This window comes from Odontesthes bonariensis, chromosome 23 (genome assembly GCF_027942865.1).
Source record: "Odontesthes bonariensis isolate fOdoBon6 chromosome 23, fOdoBon6.hap1, whole genome shotgun sequence".
NCBI classification, from domain to species: domain Eukaryota; kingdom Metazoa; phylum Chordata; class Actinopteri; order Atheriniformes; family Atherinopsidae; genus Odontesthes; species Odontesthes bonariensis.
Window position 1 is genome coordinate 31380049 of NC_134528.1, and position 27240 is coordinate 31407288.

Genomic DNA, 27240 nt, shown 5'->3' on the forward strand with positions numbered 1-27240 from the left:
TGAACCTCTGACCATCTGACTGAAAGATGACTGCGCTACTATCTCTGCACCTGTGGCTCTAATGTGGCCCTTTTTTAACAGCAGTGGGGGCACTTTGTTACTCTCTGTTGTTGAATATTTAGCTACATTTCTGGATAGTTTACACAATGGCTGATCTGATACTTCATCTCTTGTTTAAAAGATTTAAAAGGAATGAGCTGTTTCTCTCGCTGTATCCTCAGTGATTTCCTGAAACTATCCCCCCAGTTGAACTGACATCACACAAACATCCCACCTGACATTTAAAACTCAAATATTTGAGCTCCTTCACTTTTGGACTCCTACCAGTGGTTTCGCTTCATTGCATAGAAACTCATTTTTCAATATGCAGTCATACGTTCTTCTCTTCCCCAGAAAATTTTCCACAGGAAGATATGACTTTTCCAGTAACATTATTTCTCTTTCTTGTCTCTTTGTTTTTATCAGTATTACTGACTGTATTACAATGAACAAATTACTAATTGAATTGTGCCTCTTTTAAAATGCTATTTAATCAATAAAGACAGTACAAGACACACATGTCCAAAAATATATATTTTAAGAAAAATGTAAATGCTGTTGATCAGTCCTCTGTGGACTGCCACTGGTTTTCAGCCCTGTGTCATAATCATTATTTCAGGCTGAGTGGGGAGTTGGGCTGCATGCCAGATCCTATAAAATAGATCCTAATATATTAGACGAAGGTGAAAATGGATAATCCAAAGGACAACAAGCACTTGATGTTTAAAAGAGGAAGTTCAAAGGCAGTTGAGGGTTCACTGGACTCTTCATAACATATTGCAAATGATAACAATCATGACTGTAAAAGAGAAGACAATGATGATGACGATAGTGATAGTGATGTAATTATACTGGTCAATTTTGGCATTAAAGAACAGGGATTCAGGTCAGCTTCGTCAAACTGTGGATAAAAAGTATTATTCAGTTCATCCTCCACTTATAGTGGAATATTGTTTGTTCCTGTGTCCTTTGTCAGGTTGCCGCTGTTTTATCACCACTCGTAGCAGCACTGCTGAAGCTTGTTCATTGAGCTCAGGGATGCTGGCACCATCAAGTGGTGTACATTGTTTACTACAGCTCTGAGAACACAAGTTAAGTTCTGTCACTGTGTGGAAAATAATTAGGATGTCTTTCTAGTTCAGAAGAATTAGAATTCTTTGTAGCACAGTCATGCTTTGTTACATAAGACAAGGAGTTTACCTGGAAACTCCATCATGTATAATGGGATGTATACAGTATACAGCAGAATTAAATACACTACATCCAAGATCATTCTCATTTCAAATGATTCCAAATCGCACATATTTTTAAAGGCGACATTGATGGAGTTAAATGATTGTTATTGTTTGTATATTTCTCCATTTGTCTATGAAGAATATGTGCAAAAACTACCAAGTTGAATGTCACGAACAAAAGAATTTCCCCCTGGGGATTAATAGTATTCTGATTCCGATGAAACCTGAAGATGGGTTGGACTGTGTGCAAAGGAAGAACTGGTGTGGATCACGATCACTTTTGTTAAAACTGCAAAATACAGCATTGGACTTGGTGGAGGATGTCCTTTCTAAACACTCTTGTTTTAAAGTTGTAAGGGTCACTCATTTGTAAAATTAAAAACTCTCCTTAATCCATCCTCCCACTTTTAAAACCAATTAATTCAATTCAGGGGGGGCTGGAGCCTATCTCAGCTGCCAATAGGTGAGAGGTGGGTTACACCCTGGATGGGTTGTCGGTACATCACAGCATACAATTAAGAGTTTACTTAGAAAAAGTATAGGTCACGGAAGAAATTCAATTTGATTTAAAAAAAAGAAGATACACATTTCTTTCCTGAGAATCAAGTCTTGTGGTTTTTAACCTGATGTATTGGTGATAACAAACTCAATCCTTCTTGGTCTTAAGAAATTCTGGGCCAGTCTGGCAAAAACATACTATTTGATCAAATTACATGATGTCCTCTGAGTTCTGAGAAGAATTTCCATTTCACTAAGCTCTGGGAATGCCAGTGCTGTGCTTTATTCTAATAAACAGCTGTGTGCTTTGGATTGTTTTCATGCTGGAATTGTCCTCTTCTGAAATACTTTTAGCAGTGATACAGGTCCAGATCATCACAAAGTCACCTTTGTGCTTTTTAAAGTTTTTGTTTTTGATTGTTCATGAGGATCAAAATATCCTATTTATCAACTTACAAGAAAGCAATGTAAGAAATATCTGATTTGTAGCAAGAGCAGCGTTTGTCCAACGCAGGAAGTTTGCTCTGGCCTCCAGTCGACCAAGCAGCTGATCAGTAATCTCTTAATATATAGTTTAGTATCTTAGGTTGGAGAACCTTTGTCCATTTTGCATCATATTTATTCTTTAATATGAACTCATTTTCCCTCTTTACTATTTCTGTCGTGGGCAGATGACTCATCAGGCACTCACCAGCCCAGGAAGCAGGTCCTTCTCCAAGTTTCCCCTTAGCCAGCAGAGGGCGCCATTGCAAATACCTCTCAGTGTGCGGAACCTTTCAGTGTTTTGTTTGCACCCGGTTTGGTGGGACGCGGACGCGGCTCGGTAAACGGGTTCACTTCCGGCTGAGAGGTCACAGTGCAACACGTGAGAGCCACAGAAAGCAGACTGACTGGAGGAATTTTGGAGCATTCAGGTAGTGAGAGCAGCACTTTGGTGGACCAACGCTTTTACTCGCACTGCTGTCCCGCGTGCACGCCAGGTAGGAAGGCTTTCTAAAGAGTTTCCAGCCGTTTGAACGCAGGAAAAATCTCTGAACACTTCCAGCCATGTGGGGGAGAGAAGGTTCCGGCACAAACAAACTTCGAAATGCGACTTAAGCACTTTGGTATCTCGAAGGAAAAACGTTATCGCGACCAGCCTAACTATTAAATCCGTTTTATACCAGATTAGATGGATTTGAAAACTGCACAAATGTAGAGTGTAAAATGCTGACAGAGAATGAGAAGAAGTAGAAAAACAGAGGCACTGCTGTGTGAAGGAGAAAAGCCCCACATGCAGCCTGGCAGTTGGGCCCTTTTTCTATCGTTCTTCAGGAATTGTTTTTGCCTTTTTGATTTATTACAAGTTGAAGATGTGAATCCAGAAGTGCTTTATCAGCAAAGCTTTGTTAGCTTTTGAGCTGAGACTTGTGACCTACACGAGATAATGTTTGGCAGATCCCAAATATCCATCCTATATTTCTTTATTTCTTTATTTCCATTAGGGGTTAAAGGAATTTATTGAGCGTTTTGAACTGGGCACCTAACTGTGTCTTGAAATAGCTGTTAAAGATGGTGTTTGTGCTTCACAGAGGACAGAATGGATGGGAAAGTTAAAAAGCAAAGGAAGCATCAACAGAAGCACAGTGGACCAAAAGCGGAGAAGAAGAAGCTCAAGAAGCAGGGAGTATCAGCAGAGGAGGATGAGCGGAGACGCAACCCTAAAGCATTTGCGGTTCAGTCTGCTGTCCGCATGGCAAAAACCTTCCACAGGTGAGACCAGAGACTCAGACCTGAGGCTCTGAGGCTGAGACCTGAGGCTCTGAGGCTGAGACCTGAGGCTCTGAGGCTGAGACCTGAGGCTCTGAGGCTGAGACCTGAGGCTCTGAGGCTGAGACCTGAGGCTCTGAGGCTGAGACCTGAGGCTCGGACCTGAGGCTCATCCTGTCAGAAAGAATCTGAAAATGATTTTGTTTTGTTTTTTCATCAGGGCACAGGACATAAAAACCAAAAAACACCACATCCCTCTTGTGGACCGAACTCCTGTAGAACCTCCTCCAGTTGTGATTGTAGTCGTCGGACCTCCCAAGGTGGGAAAAAGTACGCTGATCCGCTGTCTGATCAAGAATTTCACTCGGCAGAAGCTTGGCGATATATGTGGACCTGTGACCATCGTCTCTGGTAAGTTTGGCCTCGCACTGGTGTGGAAGTATGGGACATTATTTCAGATGTTTTTTCTGAAGCTCACGGTTACTTCATTGTCCCCTTAGGGCAATTTATTTTGTAGTGAACAGCAAAGATGAAAGAACACCAGCATACAAAACACACAATGTGGGGGGGGGTGGGAGTCATCGGTCAGTGCTATTTAAGAGGGCAATGGTGGTGGGAACAAAAGAGTTTTTAAATCTGTGTGGTAGGACATAACTTTTTCTTTAATGCTCTTTAAAGGGTGTGTGGGTGCCGCCCTGGCCTTGGGTTAACTGCTGAGGTCGTTCCAACAAACAAGCTGCTGGTATAACCCATTTAGGCCTAAAACGCCTGGAAAAGAATGCCTGTAAAACCTATGGGCGATTTCAGAAAGACCCCCTAAAACCTGAAGTTTTTCTGGAAATTCAGCAATTGTGTCAACGCCTACTAAATGATTGATTTCTCAGCCTCTGTAGCAGATAGAAACAAAATTCAAAAAGTATTGGAGAGCTTACACCTGTGGCTTTCTTTGGAAATTGAGTTTATTTACATCCACCCTCACGAAAATAGAAAATGTAAAAAGTAAAGTGCAGGAACAGCGCTATTTTCAATTAGAAAACAGTAATAAAATAAAATTTAATTTTATATTTAAATTATTTATTTATCTATTTATTTTATCGCCAGTAATCTCTTCGTACTGGCAGCACAAGGAGTCTCATGCCCATACACATTCCAATAAACGTTTCCATCTCCGGCACAGTTACGTGGGACCACCTTGCCATCTTTGCTCGAGCTGGAGTCTGAAGTACCTGCTCACTGTATCTATTCGTCTCGGAAACGAGATGCGCCCAAAGCTCCTCAGTAAAAATATGATTAAATGCCTGCAACGGTGTGGCATCTGCAGGTAAACCGACTTTCACCCCTGGTGTGCGGTTGAAATCTCTCCGTCGATTACGGCGGTAATTGTCAGTCTTCCACTCACATTCAAACCCTTCAAAATCATCCTCAAACATATGTGCTAGCCATAAATCTCCATCAATTGGGTCAGCACGTTCATCAGCATCATCAAAGCCAAGAAAACTCCTCACAATCGCTCCCGTCTGAAAAACATGTGTACGCTTTCCTGGCCTTAAAGGTAGAATAACGCAACAGCGCCCCCGGCTTTAAAGGTAGAAATGCGGCAATGCTTTCCCGGCCTAAATGGGTTAAGGATGAAATCCATCCTCTTTTTGTCTTTAAAAGTGAGAGACCCAAACCAGCGTATAAAAGAATAGCTTCAAAGTGACTGAATAGAAGAACAGTTGACATTAAAACTCCTCAGTTTGCAATAAGAATACAGACGCTGATGTACGTGGGAACATAGGCTGGATGCAGGTGGGGCTTTCCTGCAGAGTCGGTCATCATCTCTTTTGTCTTAAAGGTATTTATGCTGAGTTTGGATTGCTTACACCATTCTGAAAAGTCCTGCACAATTGGGCCATGGCCCATTGAGTTTTTGTCAAGTACAGACACGATGACCGAATCATCAGCAAATTTAGATATGTGTCTTTCCCTGAGTGTTTGTGCATAAAGCAAGTAAAGGCCGAGTTAAGACGCAGCCGTGTCAGGAGCCTGTGGATGATAAAGGGACATTAGAGAAAGCACCGTTCACCTTCACTCTGGGGAATAATTCAACCAATGAGACCACGATGGTGAGTCCGTGAGCTAAAATATTAAAAGCAGAGGAAAAGTCAATAAAAAGCAAGCACACAAAATGATTAGCCCCATCCAGGGTACCAGGACTGTATGCTGCATCCTCCACACATCTGCCTGCCCTGGGTCCATGTTTCCCCTGAGTGGCACTCAGGATGTAGTTTTTAACCATTTTCTCAAAGGCCTTCATACAAAAGAGGTGAGAGATTTAAGACATTTTGGTGCATTCATCCAGGGCACCGGAACAATGGAAGTCTTTCCAAAGGTGGGGGACTGAAGGATGTCCATCTCATTATGAAGAGACTGTTGGCAAATCCTCCGACTCCTCCGTTGGCACGTACATGCGATGCTGTACTAAAGTACTGTAATATAGTTTTCATACTATGCTGCTGTTGCAGCTGCTATCACAGCCTCTTCTGGGTGAAGGCAGATGGGATGTGTCCTATTAAAGAGCTAAAAGGACTGCCCTGCACTCTGAGCTGCCTACCCCAGCAGGAGTCTGATTTGAAGGTTCTTAGATTTAGTTTTCCTCAGTCAGTTTTTCTCTTGCACATCAATGGAGGCCTCCCCCAAGAGACAGTGGATGGTGAAATTTGAAGAGATAAAATAAGTGACCTTTTGGAGACCATTGGGCCTGAACACGGTGGCATATTTTTGTGTTTGTTAGTAATAAACCCTTCTTTTTGCATTTTCAGGCAAGAAGCGTCGTCTGACTTTCATGGAGTGTAACAATGATATAAACACGATGATAGACCTCGCCAAGGTGGCTGATCTTGTAAGTTTGACATTTTTATTACAATGCATGAATGAACAGTGTGGCACAACGTGTGTATGTACCTGTTCTAAAGTAACTTTTCCACACTGAAGAATGTACTTTTACATCCAGAAGACTTGTGTGTAAAAGGCAGTCATATGTCTGAGGGAAAGCTGCTTTTCTTTTTTTTGCCTCCAGGTTTTGATGTTGATCGATGCCAGCTTTGGTTTTGAGATGGAGACATTTGAGTTTCTCAACATCTGTCAAGTCCACGGTTTCCCCCGTATCATGGGTGTACTGACTCACCTGGATTCATTCAAGAACAACAAGACATTGAGGAAGACGAAGAAGACCCTGAAACATCGCTTCTGGACAGAGGTGTACCAGGTACAGAGATCAGGTTCTCTACTGCTCATATTCAGACCCTAATATACAGCGTTGGGGATCATTGGAATCAGCTGTTACTCACATGTTCTGTTTGAATCTTTCAGGGAGCCAAACTGTTCTACCTGTCAGGTATGGTGTACGGTGAATATCAGACTCAGGAGGTGAAGAACCTCGGCCGTTTCATCTCTGTCATGAAGTTCCGTCCTCTGGTGTGGCAGACCTCCCACCCTTATGTGCTGGTTGACCGGTGAGTGGTACCCACACACTGCAGCAGAACAGCTCTTTGTGCAAACACCATTTCCAAAAAGTTAAGCCTGTAAGTTTTCATTGGTTTGAACCTTTATTTAACAGAAACCAGTCAGAGGAATTGAGTTTAGTGTCTTCACTGACTAACTTGAACATTTTTATCAAATCTGAACAAATCTAAGATTTGATGCAGCCACATACTCAAAAAGAAAGGAAAAGAAAGAATTTATAAGATACGCAAGTAACAGTATTCTTTAAAATTTCAAAATCAGCAGATTACCTGGTGGCAGGTGAGGGTGCAACAGCAGCATCTACCAAAGGTTCAGGGCCGGCTCTCCAACAAGGATGGGTCGTGGCTCACCGCTGTGGGCCAAACTCCATCAGAGAACCATCAATAAGTTCAGAAAATGTTTCTCAGAGTCAGACTGTAAAGAACTTTGGTCTTTCAGCATCTACAGAGCAGAATATTGTGCAAAGATTCAGGGAGTCTGGGGAAACCTCAGCGTGGAAAGGCCAAGGACAGAAAGCCCTGCTGACACCCATCCCGCACAAATCAAGCGTGAAAAATGTTTTAAAGCGAGACCTGATAAAGCAATGCTCTGCACTCTGGAGAACAGAAATGAACACACAGAGACACACACACACACACCAGGTATTTGCTGACACATCCATGCATGGTCTCGGCGCTCATGAACCTGAGATTTCAGGCAGAGGTCCGCAGCCAATGTTGCAGACAGTTGGGTTCTCCCGTGCCACCGTTCCAGAACATCTTCAGAACATTTCCTCAGTCCAGTGCGAGTGTGAAAGTCTTTCCAGTGAGTTGTTAGTAAGTAGCAGTGCCTGGAGTCAGAGTTGGCTCCAGTAACTCTGCAGCTCTCACATGGAAGTGGTGGGCATGGCAAAGCTCCGGCTTTCTCTCATGTTGGCCTCTGCATGGGGCTCCATGGCTGATTGAATGGGACTTTCTTTGCAGTTCTGGCCCTCAGCAATAATCACAACAGGATCAAATGATGATCGTGCTGCGTTCCATCTCCCAACAACGCTCCCGTTGTGTCCTCTGCTATCAATACACTTTCTGACACTGGATTAATATACACTGACACTTTGCTGTTTTTTACAGAGCACCTAGGCTCATCTGAGTCCAGCTGAGTGTTTACATGCAGGAGGGATTTTCAGTTTGTATGTTGTTGGTCTGATTAAAATGCTTGCATGCATTTCATTTTAAAAGTCTGGTTTTAGTGACACTCATAAGCTTTCAAAGGCTTTTGATTCTCGATCTTGAGGTCAGAATTGTTATTGACATTAAATTGTTTCCACTTTCAATCACAACCTTGGAAGTGGAAATGTGTGTGAGAGGGGAAAAAGCCCCATGGGGTTAGGGTTAGGGTTGGGCTAAGGTATACTGTATACCAGGGGTCCCCAACCTTTTCAGCACCAAGGACCGGTTTGGTTCTGCAATTTGTTCCTGCGGCCCGGTCGAGGGGGGGGTTACTTTTCTTTTTTTTTTTGTACTTTACGTTCAACAGACATTACATTTAGCAGACGCTTTTACAAATTAGGATAATCAGGATATGATGACAGACAGACAGTCATCATTGAAAAAAATAAACGTGCACAATCAGCCTCCTATAATGCAATCTATGCAGTTTCCAAGTATAGAATCTAGCGAGTGAAATGAAAGAATTCCCGATTTCCATGTCTTTTTTTTTTCCCAATTCACGGCCCGGTTTGGAATGTCTTGCGGACCGGTACCGGTCCGCGACCCGGTGATTGGGGACCCCTGCTGTATACTGTCTATAATCGGCTCGGTGCGCTATTGTGTGTTTCCACTAGCACGCAGCACCTGCACCCCGGGTAGATTTTCCGTACCACCTCAGCCCTGGTTCCAAGCCGGCCGAAGCGTTACTAAAACATGACGTCATCCGACTGCCTTCCACTGATTGGCCGATGAGTGTTGTCACTTTTCAATACTGTTTTGTCTGGCGGCCAGGAGTCTTCTCTGGCTCTCTTCTCTTGCCTTCGGTGCGACAAAAAGCCACAGGGTGAGCAGCAACACGAGCGCCTCCATGTCCTCCATGCTATCCTCCTCCTATGTTGTTGTTGTTGTTCTGGTCGCGCAGCCGTGTTACGACGACCCCGCCCACGCCGTGCCGAGCTAGTGGAAATGCGCCATAAGTGTGTGTCTGAATGTAGGTTAAAGAGTCAAAGAGACGGGAGCTGCATAGCAAACATTTCCAACATAGCTGAAAGGAAATAACATGTCAGGTTTCATAGAGACTCCTTGGATAAGCTGATTGTTCTGGAGTATTGTCAGTTAGATGTGTAATGAATCCTTTTCAGTGTATGAGCACAGTGGATTGCTGAGGGCAGTTATAGTGGGGGCCACATTATCATGCAAATAAAAGGATTAGCACATGTGCAAATGAAAAACAGATGATCCTGGCCCAGACTCACAGGTTAGCTGTGTTGGAAGACAGCCATCATTTTTAATGTTGGGATTATTGTGAAGCAGCACGACCTAAACACGCCGAGCCATTACAGAAAACATCCCAGCATATTTTAAACAGACTGATCAACAAATAGAAGAAAGGGAAAGATGCACTAATCAAATAAGCCATGACAGAGATGAACATGTGATCAGATAACACGTAGGAGAGGCATGTCAACAGCTGCTGTTCATTTCTCTAAGGAGATGGGGTATGTCCAGGTGTGGTGTAGCCTCTGCCTAATGCTGCGTGTACACCAAGAGCGACCTCCGCTACCTGGTAGCTGGAGAAGCTTCGCTTGAGAATTTGCTTTGGTAGCTCGTGACGTCACATTTAGAATGTTCAATTCTTAAAGGCCCCGCGGCTGTGCAGCACCCCCGCAGAAAAAAACATGAGGAAAGAGGGCTGGGACACGAATAAACGTGTTGTTATTTACAATTTGTTATACAAGATATACATCACGTTACAAATGATGTAAAACTACATTAGGTACACCTGAGAAGAGCAGGAATAGCAGAGGCAGCTGTGAAAAAGAAACTAAATTTGAAATAAAATCCGAAATAAATCAGAAATAAAACTTAATTGCAGTGAGAAAGGTATGCGTGGGGTTACTACACTATTGTATTGAAGGACTCGACACGGCAGTTGCAACAGTCTCAGGATTAAACGACTATTGTTTGGATAGGAACCAAAGTTTACACGTCTGTTTCCGCGAACCCCGCGGATTGTTGGACCCCTACAATCTGTGGATTGTCATTGGTTTTCGCCGAAGCGCGTCATAGCTCATTACCATAAAGTTAGCTTGAGTTTAATCGCTGGAATCCGCTCTGGTCGCTCAGGTAGCTTCGCCACTGGAGAATCCGCTCTGGTAGCCCAGGTAGCTCATCCTCCATAGAGAAATAATGATTTCCGGCGCTCAGGTAGCGTAGGTCGCTCTTGGAGTACACGCAGCATTACTCCGCCTGAGTATGGTACACGTGTCATTGGATTGATGTTTGCTCTTTGTCAGAACCATCTCAAGATGTTCAGTGAGACCAAATCACTTTCCTGTCAAAGTCCCGAAGGGGGAATTGTTATCTTACTGGTCTCAAACCAAATATCCCAGTCCTGTTTTGGTGTTAAAACTTTGGTTAGCTCATACCTCGTGTATGATTTTATCTTTCTGAGCATTCAGTCATATGGTCCCTGTCCCCCTCTCTGCAGTATGGAGGACTTAACGGATCCTGAGAAGGTCAGGACAGACCCTAAGTGTGACCGGACTGTGTCTCTCTATGGCTACCTGAGAGGGACACATTTGAAAAACAAAGGCCAGGTCCATATCCCAGGTGTGTTGTGTAGTCCTCTCATGTGAAGGTTTCTGTATGTCATCCTCCATGAAAATCTTCTGTGAGTTTTTGTTGTCATTATCTCTGCAGGTGTAGGAGACTTTCAGGTGACTGATGTCAACTTCCTCCCTGACCCGTGTGCCCTGCCAGATGCTCAAAAGAAGAGGGCGCTGAACGAGAAGGAACGTCTGCTCTATGCACCCATGGCAGGGGTCGGAGGGCTTGTGTATGACAAAGATGCTGTTTACATTGACCTCCCTGCCAACCATGTCAATCTGAAGCAGGTATTTGTCCTTTAACTTCCACTTCCAGGATTGTTGTTTTTGGGCTTGTGCTCTGTTTAACATGGATGACAAATTCCCTGCTTGGAACCATGTTCTTCTGACCCTGTTAAAGGAGGAGGTGCGGCCAACAACGGAACTGGTCCAGTCTCTCATTGACACACATGCCACTCTAGATGCCAAGATGGCTGCTAGTAAGGTGTCTCTCTTTAGCGGCTCAGCCACCCTGGACCACACTGACTTCAATGAGCAGAGCAGGTGAGACACAGTGCCAACCTCTATACATAAAAACCTATCGAGGTTATTGGAGAATTATCAACCCAGAAGTTACATACTCTATATGTCCATGACAACAAATATATGAATGTTCAGTTATGTGAAAAAGAAGTTTTACATATCAGCGCATAATGAAAAAAATCACCTGGTCCTTAACAGGTCTTAAAGGAACATTCCACCAGTGGAGACATGAATATGTATTGAAAGTGGGCCATATATGTAGTAGAATAGTAGCATAAATTTCTAATTTGGTGCCTTCTTGACCGAGAAAAGGCAGAAAATGACTTTTTTGTGCTTGTGGATTAAAGACAACAATCCCCATAGTGCATTGCAATGCTCAAGATCCGCAGGCCACTCCCCCGAGAGTGTACGAGCTCCACCTGGAAATCATGTCACTGCCTTACCTGTTTGCACTTCCATCGAGCACCTTAGTGTATACTCAATCACAGGGTCAATACCTCTTTTTTTATAGTGTGGATAATGTTGTTTGTGTGTCTTTATGTTCATGACAATTCTTATTTTGTGAATTAAAACACAAAATGTCTCTCCTTCTCTCCTGTCTGCCTTCAACAAAGTTTAGAATAGCATCATAAACTTGGAAGGAGGTAACTGATTTGCAACAAACTTATAATGCAATGTATACTGTTGTGGAGAAATTAGAGTCGAATCCCGCGTTGGTCAGCCGTCCATTGGGGAGTTTATTGAACAAACCGTCACAGCAAATGTGCATACAGAATGTACAAAATGTCCGACGAGCTCATCTTGTGACACCCTTTTATACAGTTTTATCATAACAAGTGTACGTGGCCCTCTCTGGAGGCGCCTAGCTTTCGCAGTTTATCATCAACACGCTCATTCTAACTATCAACAATATTCATATGAACCAGTCAACAAGGCCCAGGATGTAACTAGGCCAGAAGTCATGAGCATGTCATGACATCCTTCTCCCACATAGTCCCCCCTGAAATCACTTATCAGTGATTTAATAAAGAAATAATCTAAAATGAAAGAAAATCATCCCACATAGTTAATTAAGAATTAATTAACATAATCAACACTAAATTATTCTAATAATTCTACAATATCAATCAACGGGACCATTTTGAATAAATGAACAGGAATATATATATGCGTGTACTCGAATCACATTAAATGATTAAATTAAATTAAACGATATTGAATTCAACAACACTACAAGTTTTACATTGCCATCACACTTGTCCACTGTTCGCAGTGCATAGGTGCGAAAAACCCACCGGCTGCTACTTTCGTAACTCATGTTCTTATCTTGGGAAAATTCACCTACGGCCCCCCCCCACTGGCGACCGACCACTTTACCAAGGTCGCACTCCGAACAGCTGACCGACACAATTGGCAATGGACATATTAGTGATCAGTTCTGATTGATAATACACATAGACTGAATACATCACCTTCAAATCAGTTAATCACCGTTTTGTATCAAGTACAATACATAAAATTATGGATTATCACACAACAATAGTAATAAAATGCAATGTAATGCAGCTCCTCCAGTCCCGTCCCATCTCCTGTACTCTGGTGTCGTCTGCTTCTGGCCGAACATCCGTCCGGCTGGGTCTGGAACTGCTAAGCTAACTCTGGGAGGAGAGGTCGCCAGTACGTCACTCCCAATCAAAGAGATCTTCAGCATCTCTTCTCCCTGTCAGACTATACTTGGTTCCACCCTCGAGGAAAGAAACTTGTGAACCGTCCGTTGATAACCTTCATTCGTTGACCCGCCCTTCCCATGCGTTGGTCCTCAGACCTGGTCTCGCATGGTCATCTGCCTCCTGATTCCTTCCACTGTTTGTTTGAACATCACTTGCAGCAAACACCTTCTCAGAATGGGTATAATGCAACACCCCAATAGGGAAACCATCCTCACTATCAACAATATTGCTATTCCCGCCTTAACTGTCATCGCTCCCCCTTCTCCCAAAATCCCAAACAGACCAGTCCACCACCGTTCACCTCCACCAGCATCACACGTCAGCTCCTCTCTCAGTGATCTGATCTTCACGGCCGTTGTAAACGTTCTATCAGCTGCAGTGTTCCCGGGTATAAATGTACAACATTTTCCCCAACCATCTGGCAAACACCACTTTTCCCTTCTAATATCCATTCTAAAACTTGTCTGTTCTACCAAGCCATCATACTCGTCTCATGTAGTTGTTCTCCAAAGCCTGCAAACCCTTCACTCGTGTAGCTAAGAATTCCCTGTTGGTTGTATTATATGTAATTAGTCCATTCCCCATTTTGTTAAATATGATCCCCTGCAAACCAGCCTCAAATCCAGCTGCAATCTCCCTGCGTGCTTTGAGCTCAAAGGAATCCCTCTCGGCTGTCATATTGCATCCAAGTAAACGTGCTTATCCCTGATGTAGCCATCACTAGATCTTTTAACTCTCCCTTTTTCCACATCCAAACCTCGCATCTCGTTTACCTTGTCATACACTACCACAACTGATGTGTTCCTCCTCACCAGTGCCCAAAAACCTATCTCCCTGTTGGGTAGCACATTTAACAAAACATCATCTCCACACATCCAGTAACTCTCAGCTACTGGGTGTGTCTGATCCCCAAAAAGATATAGAGTTAAAATGATCATTTCTATATTTTCACAAAATGATCCAAATAAATAAATCCCAATAAATCTTGTTTTCATTTAACAGTAGTATTACCTACGCGAGTTCCAAAAGCATTCAAACTCACCATCGTAATCTACTCTATAATCAGTGGGAGGCCCATCCTGTGATGTACTATGATTAAATTCAGCACAAGAAGACTCAAATTTTTTGGCCCCCCCTTATTTTGAAAACAATTCCATAATTTATTTGGCCCAAACATCAATCTGCACTTAATACCACACATAGGAAACAATAACCATTTATCCTCTGCCGATGTGAACCTACCTTCTCTGCATTCCCGTTGCTGGACCACTGCACAGTCCCTGAAGGTGTGTGGCTCTGGAACAACAACAGGCAATGCTCCTGGAGCGTCTGTGCATATGAGACACTCCGTCGCTGTCAGTCCTCTCGTAATGTACCATGCCCATCTATACCACGTATCCTGTGCTGCCTTAACCCATTTTCCACAGTTACACTGTTTTCCTGACTCCACCTGTGCATGTACACTCCGTCTGTTCTTGGATTAACATGATTATTCTGTCCTGTAGTGCTAATGGTATCAAATCCCCCTAGCCTTTCCCGAAAAATCTTTCTATTCTTACAACCATTGTGAACAACTACTTCTGACCCGATCTGACATGATCTTACCAGATTGCCCCTTTGTCGTGGCGTCCAGAGGCGGTGATTTGGTCGTCTCCTCCTCCGGACCCATGATCCACACTTCCTCAAATCGTTTATTCCATGAACTTAAATTCAAGCTTAGCAGATACCTCTTCACGACTAGCTCTAGTGTGTATTGCTGGAAAAGTTTGTGGCGTGGCATGGTCTGAGTGGGTGTGTATTGTTGCATCATACTCATCTGACCCAGGCTGGCTACTTCCCTGCGGGGTGGCTTCATCACGGGACCCTTCCAGCCTCTCCTGTCTGCGGGATCCCGTCCAACATCTCCAGGCTTCGTTCTCCTGAGCCCATGCTGTCGGCCAACACCCACACCTGGATGCTCACAGTGTCAGAAATCTTAACCTCTTCCTTTTGTTCATCCATTCCCTCGGACTTAACTCCGTCTGTCTCTTTAGTTCGAACCTTAGTGCAGTGATTCAAATGGTACCATGTGTTGCTACCTTCCACTTGAACTGCTGTTGACGTTGCTCGCACCATTGTGTACGGTCCTTTCCGTCTTGGCTCAAGCCACTTCCTTCGGAACACTTCGATGTGCACCTGGTCGCCTGGCACCACTGGCCTCTCAACCAGCTGTTTGAGACTCAAGTCTCTGAACTCCTCCTGTAGATAGATTGTTCTGTGGATTGCAGTTAGTTGCTTCATGTACGCTGTCCACTCTGTTTGCACCTGCTCAAGTGGGAACTGAGGTGCCGGCATGGGTCGACCCGTTAGCATTTTATGCAGTGTTAGTGCGTGACTCTATGAGTCTGCATAGGACATCTCATTAGTGCAAGCGGCAAAGCATCTAGTTTAGTTTAGTTGAAGCACAGATTCAATTCAATTTCACTTTCCAGGTTCCTTTGATCCTCTCAACCATCCCTTGACTCTGTGGATGATAAACGGCCCCACAGCGCTGCTTGATTCGCAGTTGCTGCAGAATGCCTCTTGCACTTTTATAAACAAACACTTAACCATTATTTGAGCTAATCTCTGATGGAATGACAAACAGATGAATCAATTCTCTTACCAAAAAAATTTTACGACTATTTATCCAATATGTATGACCAATATCCTTGTTATGGCGCGACCTCTGGCTCCAGTAACACCATTGGTGCCAAAACAGCAAGCTGGCACTTTGATGCTACTTTCGCTGCTTCATCAGCCGCGATATTACCTTTACCAACCATTTTGTTACCTCTACGATTATTTGACACTGTATCACTGCCAATTTTCAATTTTCATGACTGCAATCCGCTCCTTCATTTGGACCTCATGTCGCACTGGACTTCCGTCTGACCTCCTGAACCCTCTCTGCTTCAAAACTGCTTCAAACAAATAGCAACTATCATGAGCATATGCAGAATCTGTGTACACATTCGTAACCTTACCTTTCACCAGTAGACATGCTTCCGTTAGTGCCTTCAGTTCAGCCAACTCTGCCGAACATGGCCGTTCACACTTCTCAGCTTTCACCGTCACAAAGTTCTCCACCTTCCTGTTTCAGAACTGCAAACCCTGCATGATCACCCAAATGATCTCACAACATGAACCATGCACAACATAAGTGACATCAGCCTGAACAAGTGGAGTTGCTTCTAAGTCAGGTCTCAGTTTAATGTATCTCACAGCTTCTGACACACGCTCATGTGGTTCTCCTTCAAACTCACGTGGAATGACATCTGCAGGATCCGATGTAGTACACTTCTGTATTCTCACATCTGGACGTGTCAAAAGATGCACAACCTGCAAACATCCTGTCCGAGTCACAACATACCTACTCTGATTTATTAGTTCTGAAATCTTATGGTTTTTATTGGAGACATATAAGAAAAATGGCTTCTCATAGACTAGTGTTGGCCGTTTTGGATGACTTTTGCTAATTTCGTTTCAAATTTTCCAAGGCTAACAGCCTCGGCTGTCCTCTCCAGTTGTGCTTTCAACCTTTGATCTTTGGATTTTTCATGATTCCTTCCAGAGGAAGCGCATTTTATTGCATAATCCTCCCAAAAGAAGATCATACTTGTTGTATTTTAATTTTATTTATTTATTCATTAGTTATTTATTCATTTATTTTGGACATGGCGCTTTTCTTACTCCCTCCAAGTGGGATGGAGAGATATCAGTAATTCCCTATGGGCTAAATAGATATTCTAATTTAGGCCATCAATTCTAAAATTTAAATTAGAAACTTTGTTCCGTTCAAATTTTAGAACTTCGTAATAGTGGCACATTTAAATTTTAAATTCAGAAACTTTGTTTTGTTCTGTCCTAGTAACAGTGACCTATTTAAATTCAAGTTTTAGAAACTTAGTAGTTGTGACACATTTAACTTAAAAACTTCGTTTCGTTTTGTAATGATGACACACCTGAGGGCGGTTTTTAAACCCTTTTGAGTATGTCCGATGTAAGTGTACTTCTTACCTCTATATGTCAATGTAAACCAATACTGGGATTCCTCTGCCAGAGGAACGCCTTGGACCTGCCGGGCCATTTGCTCCGCCCCGCAGGGACTGGCCACGGTCCTGCCGAACACTCGGGTTTCTCGGTGCTCTCGGACAGCTGTAAACAAAGTGTCCCCTCTCGCCACAGGCCCAACATGCCCCCGAGGACCTTCGTCCTCCAGGTGCACCTCTTCTTGACCTTTGACAGGGTCGACGATGGACTTGCCCCTGTGATGGCTGTTCAGCGGCCCCCGCTGTCATGGCCTCATTTCGTACTTCTTGCTTCGCTTGCAGTTCTTCTAACTGCAACCGTGCAAGTTCCCTTTGCATATCCTTCTCCTGCTTCTTCCGTTTCAGTTCTTTTCTGTATTTGTTTACTGCATGCACCACGTGGTCTCGGAATTGTCCATGTGACATTGAATTCAACCCCACCACATCCTCCAGCCTCCCCTGAACTGGGGCAGGCAGAGCCTCTTTGATGGAAACTCTGAACAATGTCACCCAAGCTGGGCTCTTCTCGATTTCTCCCTCAGACTCTTGTCTCCATTTCTTCAATTGTTGTGCAATGTACACAACCGGACTCTCTGTTCCTGACAGTGGCTCCCCCTTTAATGCTTCGAGGTCCACTCCCGCAGGAAACTCAGCTCGTAACGCTCTCCAGAGTGCAGCTCGATATGCATTAAAACCAGTTCCATCAGCTCGGTGGCTTAACATCCAGCCATTCTCACTGTGTCTCAAAATGCCCTCCATGGTAGAAGTTCCAAAACACAGTGCCCACACTGCCTTAATGTGTCCAACAGTCAACAGTTTATGCACAGTCTCTTGTTCAAAAGCTCTTATCCATTTGCTTGCACCTGTGTGAATGTCCGGCAATCGAGCAACCAGCCCCCCTAGGACGAGCGTCTGCCACGGCACATACTGTCCCTGCGTCATTTCTATCAAACTCGGTGCTGACGCTGTTGGACTCTTATGTTCTTCAGAAGATGCCTTTTGAACTGGAGATGCCAGTTCGGGTGATTTTTGGTATTGTGGGAGCTGTCCCCCTGCCTGATCTGAATTACAGACGGCGTCTGGCTCAGGAGCTCCATGACTGCTTGATGTAGCAATTTGTGGTTCTGGACGTTCATGAGATATTTTATGATCTTTTATTTCAGAATCTCCTTGTATGTTTGCTGCTCCTGGCAGTGTTGGATATAGCTCTGCATTTTCAAAGAAATGTAGAACTTTTAATTCAAGCTCTCTCTTTTCCTGTCTCTTTTTGCTTTTGTCCTTTGGTTTGTAAGCTTTAATCCTTTGTTCCATAATCTTACAGGTAGCTCCATTAAAAGTGCCACCTTTTGGCCAGGGTGAGACGTTATTTTTTGTTCGTTTTTCCCATTTTAGAGATATCTTTTTAATATCTTTGGAATGTTCAGGATGTTTGGCGCTAATGGTTATTGTTGGTGTTACATCCATTGTTTCAACTTGTTAGTTCCCTTCTATTGACTTTTGACTTTTCCTTTTTATTTACTTATCTATTTTCTAAATTTTCCTTATTTATTATTCGTATTCCCCCTTTTTTTTTTTTTTTTTTTTTTTGAAAGTCAATTTAAATTAACTAATAATTTAACTCTAATCAATGCTAATTTAATGCTCGGCTAAATTTAGCTTAGATGCAGCTAATTATTGGATTGGATATTGTCAATGCTAATGTTAAGGTTAGCCTATGTTAGCTTTGAAAGCTTATGCTCTAGGTTGTTTTTTTTTTTTTAAATTAAACCAATGTTAATTCAATGTTAGGCTAATTTAGCTTTTTGACTTCTGGTTTGGAGTTCGGTTACTATTATTGCTAATGTTAATGTTTGCTAACCAATGCCAATTGATGTTAGCTTCCTAGCTGTTGCTAATAAATGCTAACCTCTTGCTAATTAAGATTTAAACCAATATTTGCCTTATTGCTATTGCTAATCAATGCTAATTGTCTTTCTGATCAATGCTAATTATGGCTAACGAAATGCTAACAAATGCTACTAATGCTAACCAATGCTAACTATTGCTAATCAATGCTACTTATTGCTAATCAATACTAGCTTCCTTGTTGACCAGTGCTAATTGAATGCTAATTATGCTATTCAACGCTAGTGATTGCTAATCAATGCTAGTTATTGCTAATCAATACTATTGATTGCTAATCAACGCTAATCAATGCTAAACAATGCTAGTTATTGCTAATCAATACTAATTATTGCTAATCAATACTTGCTGTATTGCTAATGCTACCCAATGTTAATTTATTGCTAATCGAAAGCTCAGTTAATGCTTACTCTGTTTGAAGTGACTCAGGCTAAAGGCGTTGCCCCAACCTTTGCTCACATCCGGATGCTTCCGATCCAATCCACACACAATGTCCTCCACCAATCCAGATGATCCAATGTACGTCACAGCTACGTCAATTCTGACCAATGAAATAAAAATTTTTTTTTTTTTGACCAATGAAATCTGAACACACCTCTAAGCCCGCCTCCAATGAACCACGTGAATTTCTAACCAACCAAATATGAACACACCATTACATCTACTTCCTAGACCGTTATTAACTCCTCCCAAGCATAACAATTGAACCAGACATAACAATTGAACCACACCCCAACTCAAAATGGCGTTTGTCACACTTTTTGTGACAAGTTAAGAAAGAGGAGGAAATACAAACTTTCCAGCTGGACAGAGAAAAAATACAAACCAAACAACACAGAAATAACAGTTGCACTATTCTTCACCTCAAAATGGCATTTGTTAAGAAAGAGAAAGAAATACAATTTAACACGCTGTGGACAGGGAAACTACAAATCAAAACGAATGTCACATTCACTGGACTGGAGACAGAAACTCTCCTCTAGAATTGCGAAACCCTCATTACTCGACTGATAACAACTCTGCAATTAGCACATTACCTAAATAAAACTAATAATTATTACAGTTCAACCATAAAGTGCCCCTGGAAGACACAAGGAAAGAAAATGCGGTCACACACGAACATTTGCAGCAGCAGAAAACTGTCAAGGACAAACCACGCGCCTTCACACCGGCCTCGTGAACGCGCAGCACCCTCTGTCCCCCTGAAAGCCAAAACACCTTCACTCGCCTGTTGAGAATAGAACTTTAGAAACTTAACACCAATCACAGCAGTATTCAATAATTCAATAATAACAAGATGCACTCAACGAAAATACAGAATCTTAAAGAAATAAACACTCAGCGTTTAAAAATCACAGCTCTTCACTGTAACAACCCCTTATTTCAACAAACTATCAATGCGGCAATTATAACAATGAAGCCAATCTGAGTTTAACTTAAAATACTACGAATACTCAAAAGTCAAGGGATGATATGAGTCAGAACCTTTTTTCTTTTCTTCTTTTTACATTCACATAAAACAGCAGGATTTCACACATTGACAGACAACAGAGACCGGTCCCACACACTCACACCAAGTCAGTCGATCAAAGTTTTTGTGTCAGTCACCGTTCAAATCTTCAGTTTTAAATTATCAATTTCTTTCATTTAGACTTTTAATTTTTCAGGAGATGTTGGTGTCGGCAATATATGGAATACAAAATGTGTTTTCTCTACAAGCCTTGTGATATGGTCTCTGACCAAAGCAACAGATGCTGACGTGTATTTATCAGCTTCGCTGTGACCTCTTAATAATAATCTCCTGTGGTCAATTTCATAAACGAATTTGAACTTTCTTCTAAATGTCTTTATACTGAGGTCTCGGATAACTCCAAAGAGTTCTAAGCAGATATATAAAATGATATAAACATATATACTTAAAATGTGCTCCTCATAGAACTGGATTTTTTCATTTCAGAGTTTTTTTTGAAAGCCTGATTGATTCAATCGTTGAACTTTAATGTTCGCCAGTCAATCAATTATCAGTATTCGTTTTACTCCTTGACTAGTGAAAATAATTTTCACGTAGGCTATGTTTAATGAGTCTAGTGTACCCCGTACTCCCGTCAGTATTCCTCCCCCCAATGCATTGAAGGATGGCTGATAAGATGCAAGAGGTACTATTGGCGATTGCTCAACAACCTACCCGCTTCTTTACAGCTATTAATTAATCCAGTTTGAATTCATCCGATTCACAATTTGCCGGAGCTCGGCGACTATAGTCCTTCTTAATTACCAAAAAAAAAAATAAATACAATACAACCACACAAGCCAGACCAACTTACCACAGCTGTCTGCTTTACAACTCACATCAGCTGCTGTTTACCCAATTTTATCCCAATTCACACATATGGCTCCTCTTGGCCCAAAATTTCCCAAACAATTTCAGCAGCCCCCCTGCGCAGAGGAAAGCAATGGAAGAGCTTACCGAATGCAGGATCCGTCTCTCTCCTGTGTTCTTTTAAATTTGGGGAAGCCGGAAGAAGCCGTCAGCTGTGCTCCACTAACAGAGATTAACTGCGTAATGGTAGGAACAAAATCCCACCTGCCGGCTTGTTACAGCTGATGTCGGTTGTCGGGGCACAGAGGACACGCTCCGCCGGGATCCAGATGCAAACTCTCACGAATTCGGGGTCACCATTATGTTGTGGAGAAATTAGAGTCGAATCCCGCGTTGGTCAGCCGTCCATTGGGGAGTTTATTGAACAAACCGTCACAGCAAATGTGCATACAGAATGTACAAAATGTCCGACGAGCTCATCTTGTGACACCCTTTTATACAGTTTTATCATAACAAGTGTACGTGGCCCTCTCTGGAGGCGCCTAGCTTTCGCAGTTTATCATCAACACGCTCATTCTAACTATCAACAATATTCATATGAACCAGTCAACAAGGCCCAGGATGTAACTAGGCCAGAAGTCATGAGCATGTCATGACATCCTTCTCCCACAATACTTGTAATGCTTCATAATTTATAGTAATTATAGGTAGGCTATGATCACAATTCTGTCGTTTTGTCATGTGAGGTAACAGTAGCTAGGTAGTTCCAGTTCTGATATGTTGGTCGTTCAATAACTCCAATACACTTGGAGCAACATTACTAAGAAAGAACCACAACAACGTACATTTTAACAATTTAATTAAATAACTATACAAACAATACAACTGTTGAATGAATATAAAACAAGGAAACTATAGCTCCTCCTGAGCGTCCTCCACTTCTTGGTGCCCGCAGTACAGGCCGTCTGGAGCTGGGTAGTTCTGGCGGATAGCCTGCACGACACGACGCCCTCTGCCCAATCTCTCTCCTTGCAGGACCCACTCAAGAAAGTGCCGGTAGGCTGTTAGACGAAATTGTCTAGACAAAACATTGATCACAAAGTGAGTGATGGCATTTGAGCCTAGCGTGCCACAGTAGCTTGCATAACTGCAAGCTATTTGTGCAATGAACATGCCACGTTAGCGTGTTAGCAAGAGTACTCCTTGACATAGTAACAAAGAAAACAAACTTACTTTACAGAAAGACGTCCATTTGGCCCTGTAGGCTTTGGCTGTCGTTTCCAGTTGACTTTAGGTATTCTAAAGTAGGTCTCCAGGACGCCACCAATTCGCCCCAGCTCGAGCCATATCTTCTCCAGTCCTCCGTGTTAGCTGCAGGCTGCAGCTCTCTCTATTTCGCTTTTTTTTTTATTGGTGGTTGGCAAACAAATTAAAGCAGCATTACCGCCACCAACTGGTAAGGAGTGTAGATCTCATGACAATTTTATTTATATATATATAGTTAGCTGCAGCGCTCTGCCAGTCTAAAGCACTGGCACTGATCTGTGATAGGTCTGTGTTGAAGGGTGGGAACTAGCGCTTGTAGTCTCAACAGAAATCCACCCCTCTTACTCTTCCTCCTACAATGACGCAAAATGACAATTTTTGCGTCATTGTAGGAGGAAGTGGAAAGAGGTGAATACAGATTTCTCCCGTCTCAGGGGGAAATGAGAGGGTGTTGCATGACCATTCAAAAGTATGACTGGGTTTCTAACAATGCAAAGCCTAAAGGCTGATTCATACTCAGCGCAAACGCGCAACTGTTCTGGCTCGAGAACCATTAATGACGTCATCGAAAGCGCCAGCCCCTTCACAGTTCCTTCAGCTCATAAGCGCAGTTTGCGCCGAGAATGCGTCACATTTGCAGTTCTCTCCACACCAGCGAGCGTCACTGTTGAGGAAACAAGCTGAAAAGCATACAAAGAAAGCATACACAATGCCACCTGTGGTGTCACGTCAGCAGAGGCTGGCACATCTGATGCGGAATGAATTTACTCTGGGTGTAGAACTGTATATGTATCTCAGAGCTAAGCGGCTGCGGCAAAAACAGAAGAGAAGGTGGGATGTTCGTCCTTTGCAACAAGACGAACTTTGTCAAACGTTGTCCCAGTGTAACTTCATAGACGTGTCGTACAGATGTTTGTAGAGGCGCATCCTCTCAGTCACCGCGGTCTCTGCAGTGTTCATTTTTTCGTTTTCTTGGTCAGCTGTTTCCGGTGGAGCGCGCGCAAAGTCAGAAAAAAAGTTGTGTGCGCGCCCTTGCGCCGTGCGAGGATTTTCTAGCTTGCGACGGGGGGCGTGGCGGAATTTTGGGACACGTGACCGTTTGCGCCATTTGCGACCAGCTAGTATGAGCAAGGTTGCGCCGAGTATGAATCAGCCTTAATGCGAATGGGTGGAGTGTCCCTTTAAAGTGATTCTCTTTTTTCTTTTTTTTTCTCTTTCTCAGTTTTCAGTGCAATCTGTTGGTTTTCTTAGCTAGGAAATTGTTTTTGAATTGGCTCTATATGAACGAATTGGATTATTTTATGAATTATGATTATTATTAATTAATTGAATTCCAATTGGCTTGAATTGGACTTACTATCTAAGTGCCTTGAGATGACATTTGTTGTATTTGGCGCTATATAAATAAAAATGAATTGAATTGAATTCTCTTGAGCTGATTGCATAGCTCCTTGGTCTTCATGCTCTTGCTTGTTTGGCTTTTGCTTCTTTATTAGTGGTGTTAGACTCTTGGGCCTTTCAGAACAGGCTTACATATACAGAGATCATGTGACACTTGCACTCCTCACAGGTGGACCCTATTTAACTACATATGTGACTTCTGAAGGTACTGATAGCACCAGGTCCTATTTAGGGGCTTCATAGCAAAGTGAGAGAATATATGTACTTGCACCAGTTTTAGGTTTTTATTTTTATTTTATTTTATTTTCTCCCTCAATTCTCTTCACTAATTTGGACTATTTTATGTAGTTTTGGTCCATTACATTATCCCCCAAACAATCCATTCAAATTACAAGTTGTAACATGAAAAAATGTCAAGCACGGCGGTGGAGGGCTGATGATCTGGGCTGGTTCTGCAGCCACAGGACCTGGGCACCTTGCAGCCATTGAGTCCACCATGAACTCCTCTGGATACCAAAGTGTTCTAGAGTCAGATGTGAGGCCGTCTGTCCGACAGCTAAAGCTGGGCTGAAAGTTTGATGTGTCACATGTTGTTGTTCATCTGAGGTTGGATTTATCTCATTTTTAAGACCTGGGAAGGACCTGATGATTTTTATTGTGTCCTGATAATCAGAGGATGCTGTAACCAGATTTAAAGAATTAATTCCATCATCCTTTTCTTCACTGCCATGTGCAGATATGACAGAGGACGACTACCTAAACTTTACTCCAGCAGCACTTGACTCTCTTGTTGACAGCACTATAGTTTCAATGCGTACAGCACTGGACAATGTTGCCCCTCTGAAAAGGAAGGTAATCAGTCAGAAGAGGTTGGCTCCTTGGTATAATTCACAGCTGCGTGCTTTAAAGTGATAGTTCGCCTCTTTTGACATGAAGCTGTATGACATCCCATATCAGCAACATCATTTCTGAACATCTTCTTACCCCCTGCTGCGTCCTGTGAGTAGAGTTCCAGCCTCGTTTTGGTGTTGATGAAGGTAGTCCGGCTAGTTGGCTGGGGCCAATGTTCCCTCTAATTTTTCATGTGTCTGGGCAAACACACAAGCTCCCTGAGCACACTGAGGACCACTGTGAGCAACAACAGATGTGCACGCTGTGGCCACACATCAGTATCACACCTGTTCAAAACCTTGGATCATAACAAGTTACATGGCTTATTAAAAGAATCAAATCCCAGCAGCAATTTTCATTAGTTTACTTTTAATACAAGTGATTTGGCCCACTTAAAAAAAGAAAAAGACAAAAATCTTGTTGTTCATGAAATGTATAGTATGTTATATATGAGAGTCATGCTTTGGCCATGGGAAGAGTCATGCTTGCAGCCTGCATGTTTTGAAGAGTAGACCTTTCTCACTCGAAAAAGAAAAAAATATCAGCCAGTTTCACCGCTTGTTCTTCTGTTTGCACATACTCAGACAGCCATTCAATCCTAAAAGAACCGCATTTCTTTTTTTACTTTGGCTTGGTGAGTGGATGTGTCGCTGGCGCTGCGGGGTTGCGTCTCTTAACTCCGCCACACTGCTAGCTAACCTGCACGGCGCGTATGGGCAGGGCACATAATGCAAGCACTATCAATGCTCTGATTGGCTGCATAGCGTAAGTAAACTCGTATCATTGGCTGAACACCTGTCACTCATTGCGTTACATTGAAAAATGGTACAGAAAAACATTACGCCTGGTATTAGATATTAATTAGTACGTTTATGGTGAATTTTATTTTATGCGCTGCATAGATTTTCATGTGCGCGATTGCGCAGGCGCGCAGCTTAGAGGAAACATTGGCTGGGGCCACAAAAATAAAGTGTTTTGCTTCTCAAAACAATATGCGTTCCATAGAGTAATACATTTGCATCACAAAATCGTTCTCCTGGAAAAAGTCAGACCTCACAATGGCTTGGCCCTATTTTCTCTCCCTTCGTATCACTGCCTGCTGTGCAGACCGTGCAGACCGAAGTGCAGAGCGAGCAGTCCCCTGCTTCCGAGCAGCAAACACCGTAACAGGCGCGGCTGTCGGCAGGCGGCAGCACGCAGTGATAAACTGAATTGAATTCAATTGAAAAGGGTTTCAAATTGAGTGGGGGGCTTTTAGAGTGAGTGCAGAGCTGGAAGGGACAGCTGTACAAAGGTGTGAAAGGAAAAACTTGTATTTCACATTAATGACCCTGAACTTTTCTCTGTGTGTATGTGCGTGTGATAGAGAGCATGATCGACTTCAGGAGACATGTGTTTGGGATCCCAACATCCAAAGAGAAAGGAGGAAGGTGGTCTTCACCGAGGAGGAAGGTGATGTTAGTGGGCCCAGTGATGATGAGGATGATGACAGCGAAGAAAGTGACCTGACTGAACATGAAGAGGACGATGATGATCTGTCTGTTTTTCTCAACGAGGCAAGAGCCGAATGTGAACAGAGCACAGGTGGCGGCCATCCACCGAAAAAGAAACAGAAAGTGGAAGAGAAGAAGGAAGAGCGAGAGGTGGCTGCTGAGCTGCCAGCTTTTGCAGACAGTGAGGACGAGCTGGAGCTGAGTGAGGAGGAGGGTGGCAGAACGGGAGACTCCGGACTCTGTTCTGAGGAGGAGGAGGAGGGTGATGATGATGCAGAAGAACAGGAAGATGAACCTGTGGAAGAGGAGAATAGTGCAGCTGAAGATGTGATGAAGGAACAAAATGAGAGAGAGAGCGAGGAAGAAGAGCAGGGTGAGTTTCTTCCTATTTACTTTAAATGAGTTTTTTTGGTGTTTGGAGGATCAAGTTTTATTTTCCTGCTCAGTCCAGGGCATCCGCAGGGTCTTAAAAAGTCTCAAATTCTCTTGAAATCTCACAAAATGTCTTAAATCCTACTTTAAAAGGTCTTAAAAATGTATTGACGTGGCTTTTATTTAAAACAAATGTACAAACTTCAGTCTCGCTTTTAAATGTTTGGATTTTTGAGGACGCTATAACGAAACTGAAGCACCTGTGCAGCCCAGCCAGAATTTATCCAGCACAACCTGGCACAGACTTTTCTGTTCCTGGTTGCTAGCAGCGCCGCGACTGAGGAGCGGCTAATCGGTTAACTCTTTGGTTAAGATGGGTAAATGCAAATTTGACCGTTTGTGGCTTCAGAACGAACACTTTACCTCATGGTTGAAGCCGGTTGATGGAAATATTCATGAAGCACACTGCA

The 27240-nt window shown here is 43.0% G+C and overlaps 1 protein-coding gene across 3 annotated transcripts in view; it reads left to right on the forward strand.

Moving 5' to 3' along the window:
* Positions 1-2613: 2613 nt before the first annotated feature.
* bms1 (BMS1 ribosome biogenesis factor) overlaps positions 2614-27240 on the forward strand; it is a 46854-nt gene continuing 22227 nt past the window's right edge. For 2 of the 3 annotated variants that reach the window (XM_075458097.1, XM_075458099.1), the window contains exons 1-10: positions 2614-2752; positions 3344-3524; positions 3742-3932; positions 6326-6405; positions 6583-6771; positions 6876-7018; positions 10707-10828; positions 10919-11112; positions 11225-11367; positions 26272-26771. In XM_075458097.1, coding sequence (XP_075314212.1) covers positions 3352-3524; positions 3742-3932; positions 6326-6405; positions 6583-6771; positions 6876-7018; positions 10707-10828; positions 10919-11112; positions 11225-11367; positions 26272-26771 — 1735 coding nt within the window. In that variant the 5' untranslated portion in view covers positions 2614-2752; positions 3344-3351. The remainder of the gene's footprint in view (positions 2753-3343; positions 3525-3741; positions 3933-6325; positions 6406-6582; positions 6772-6875; positions 7019-10706; positions 10829-10918; positions 11113-11224; positions 11368-26271; positions 26772-27240) is intronic. The other variant, XM_075458098.1, reaches the window with a different exon arrangement.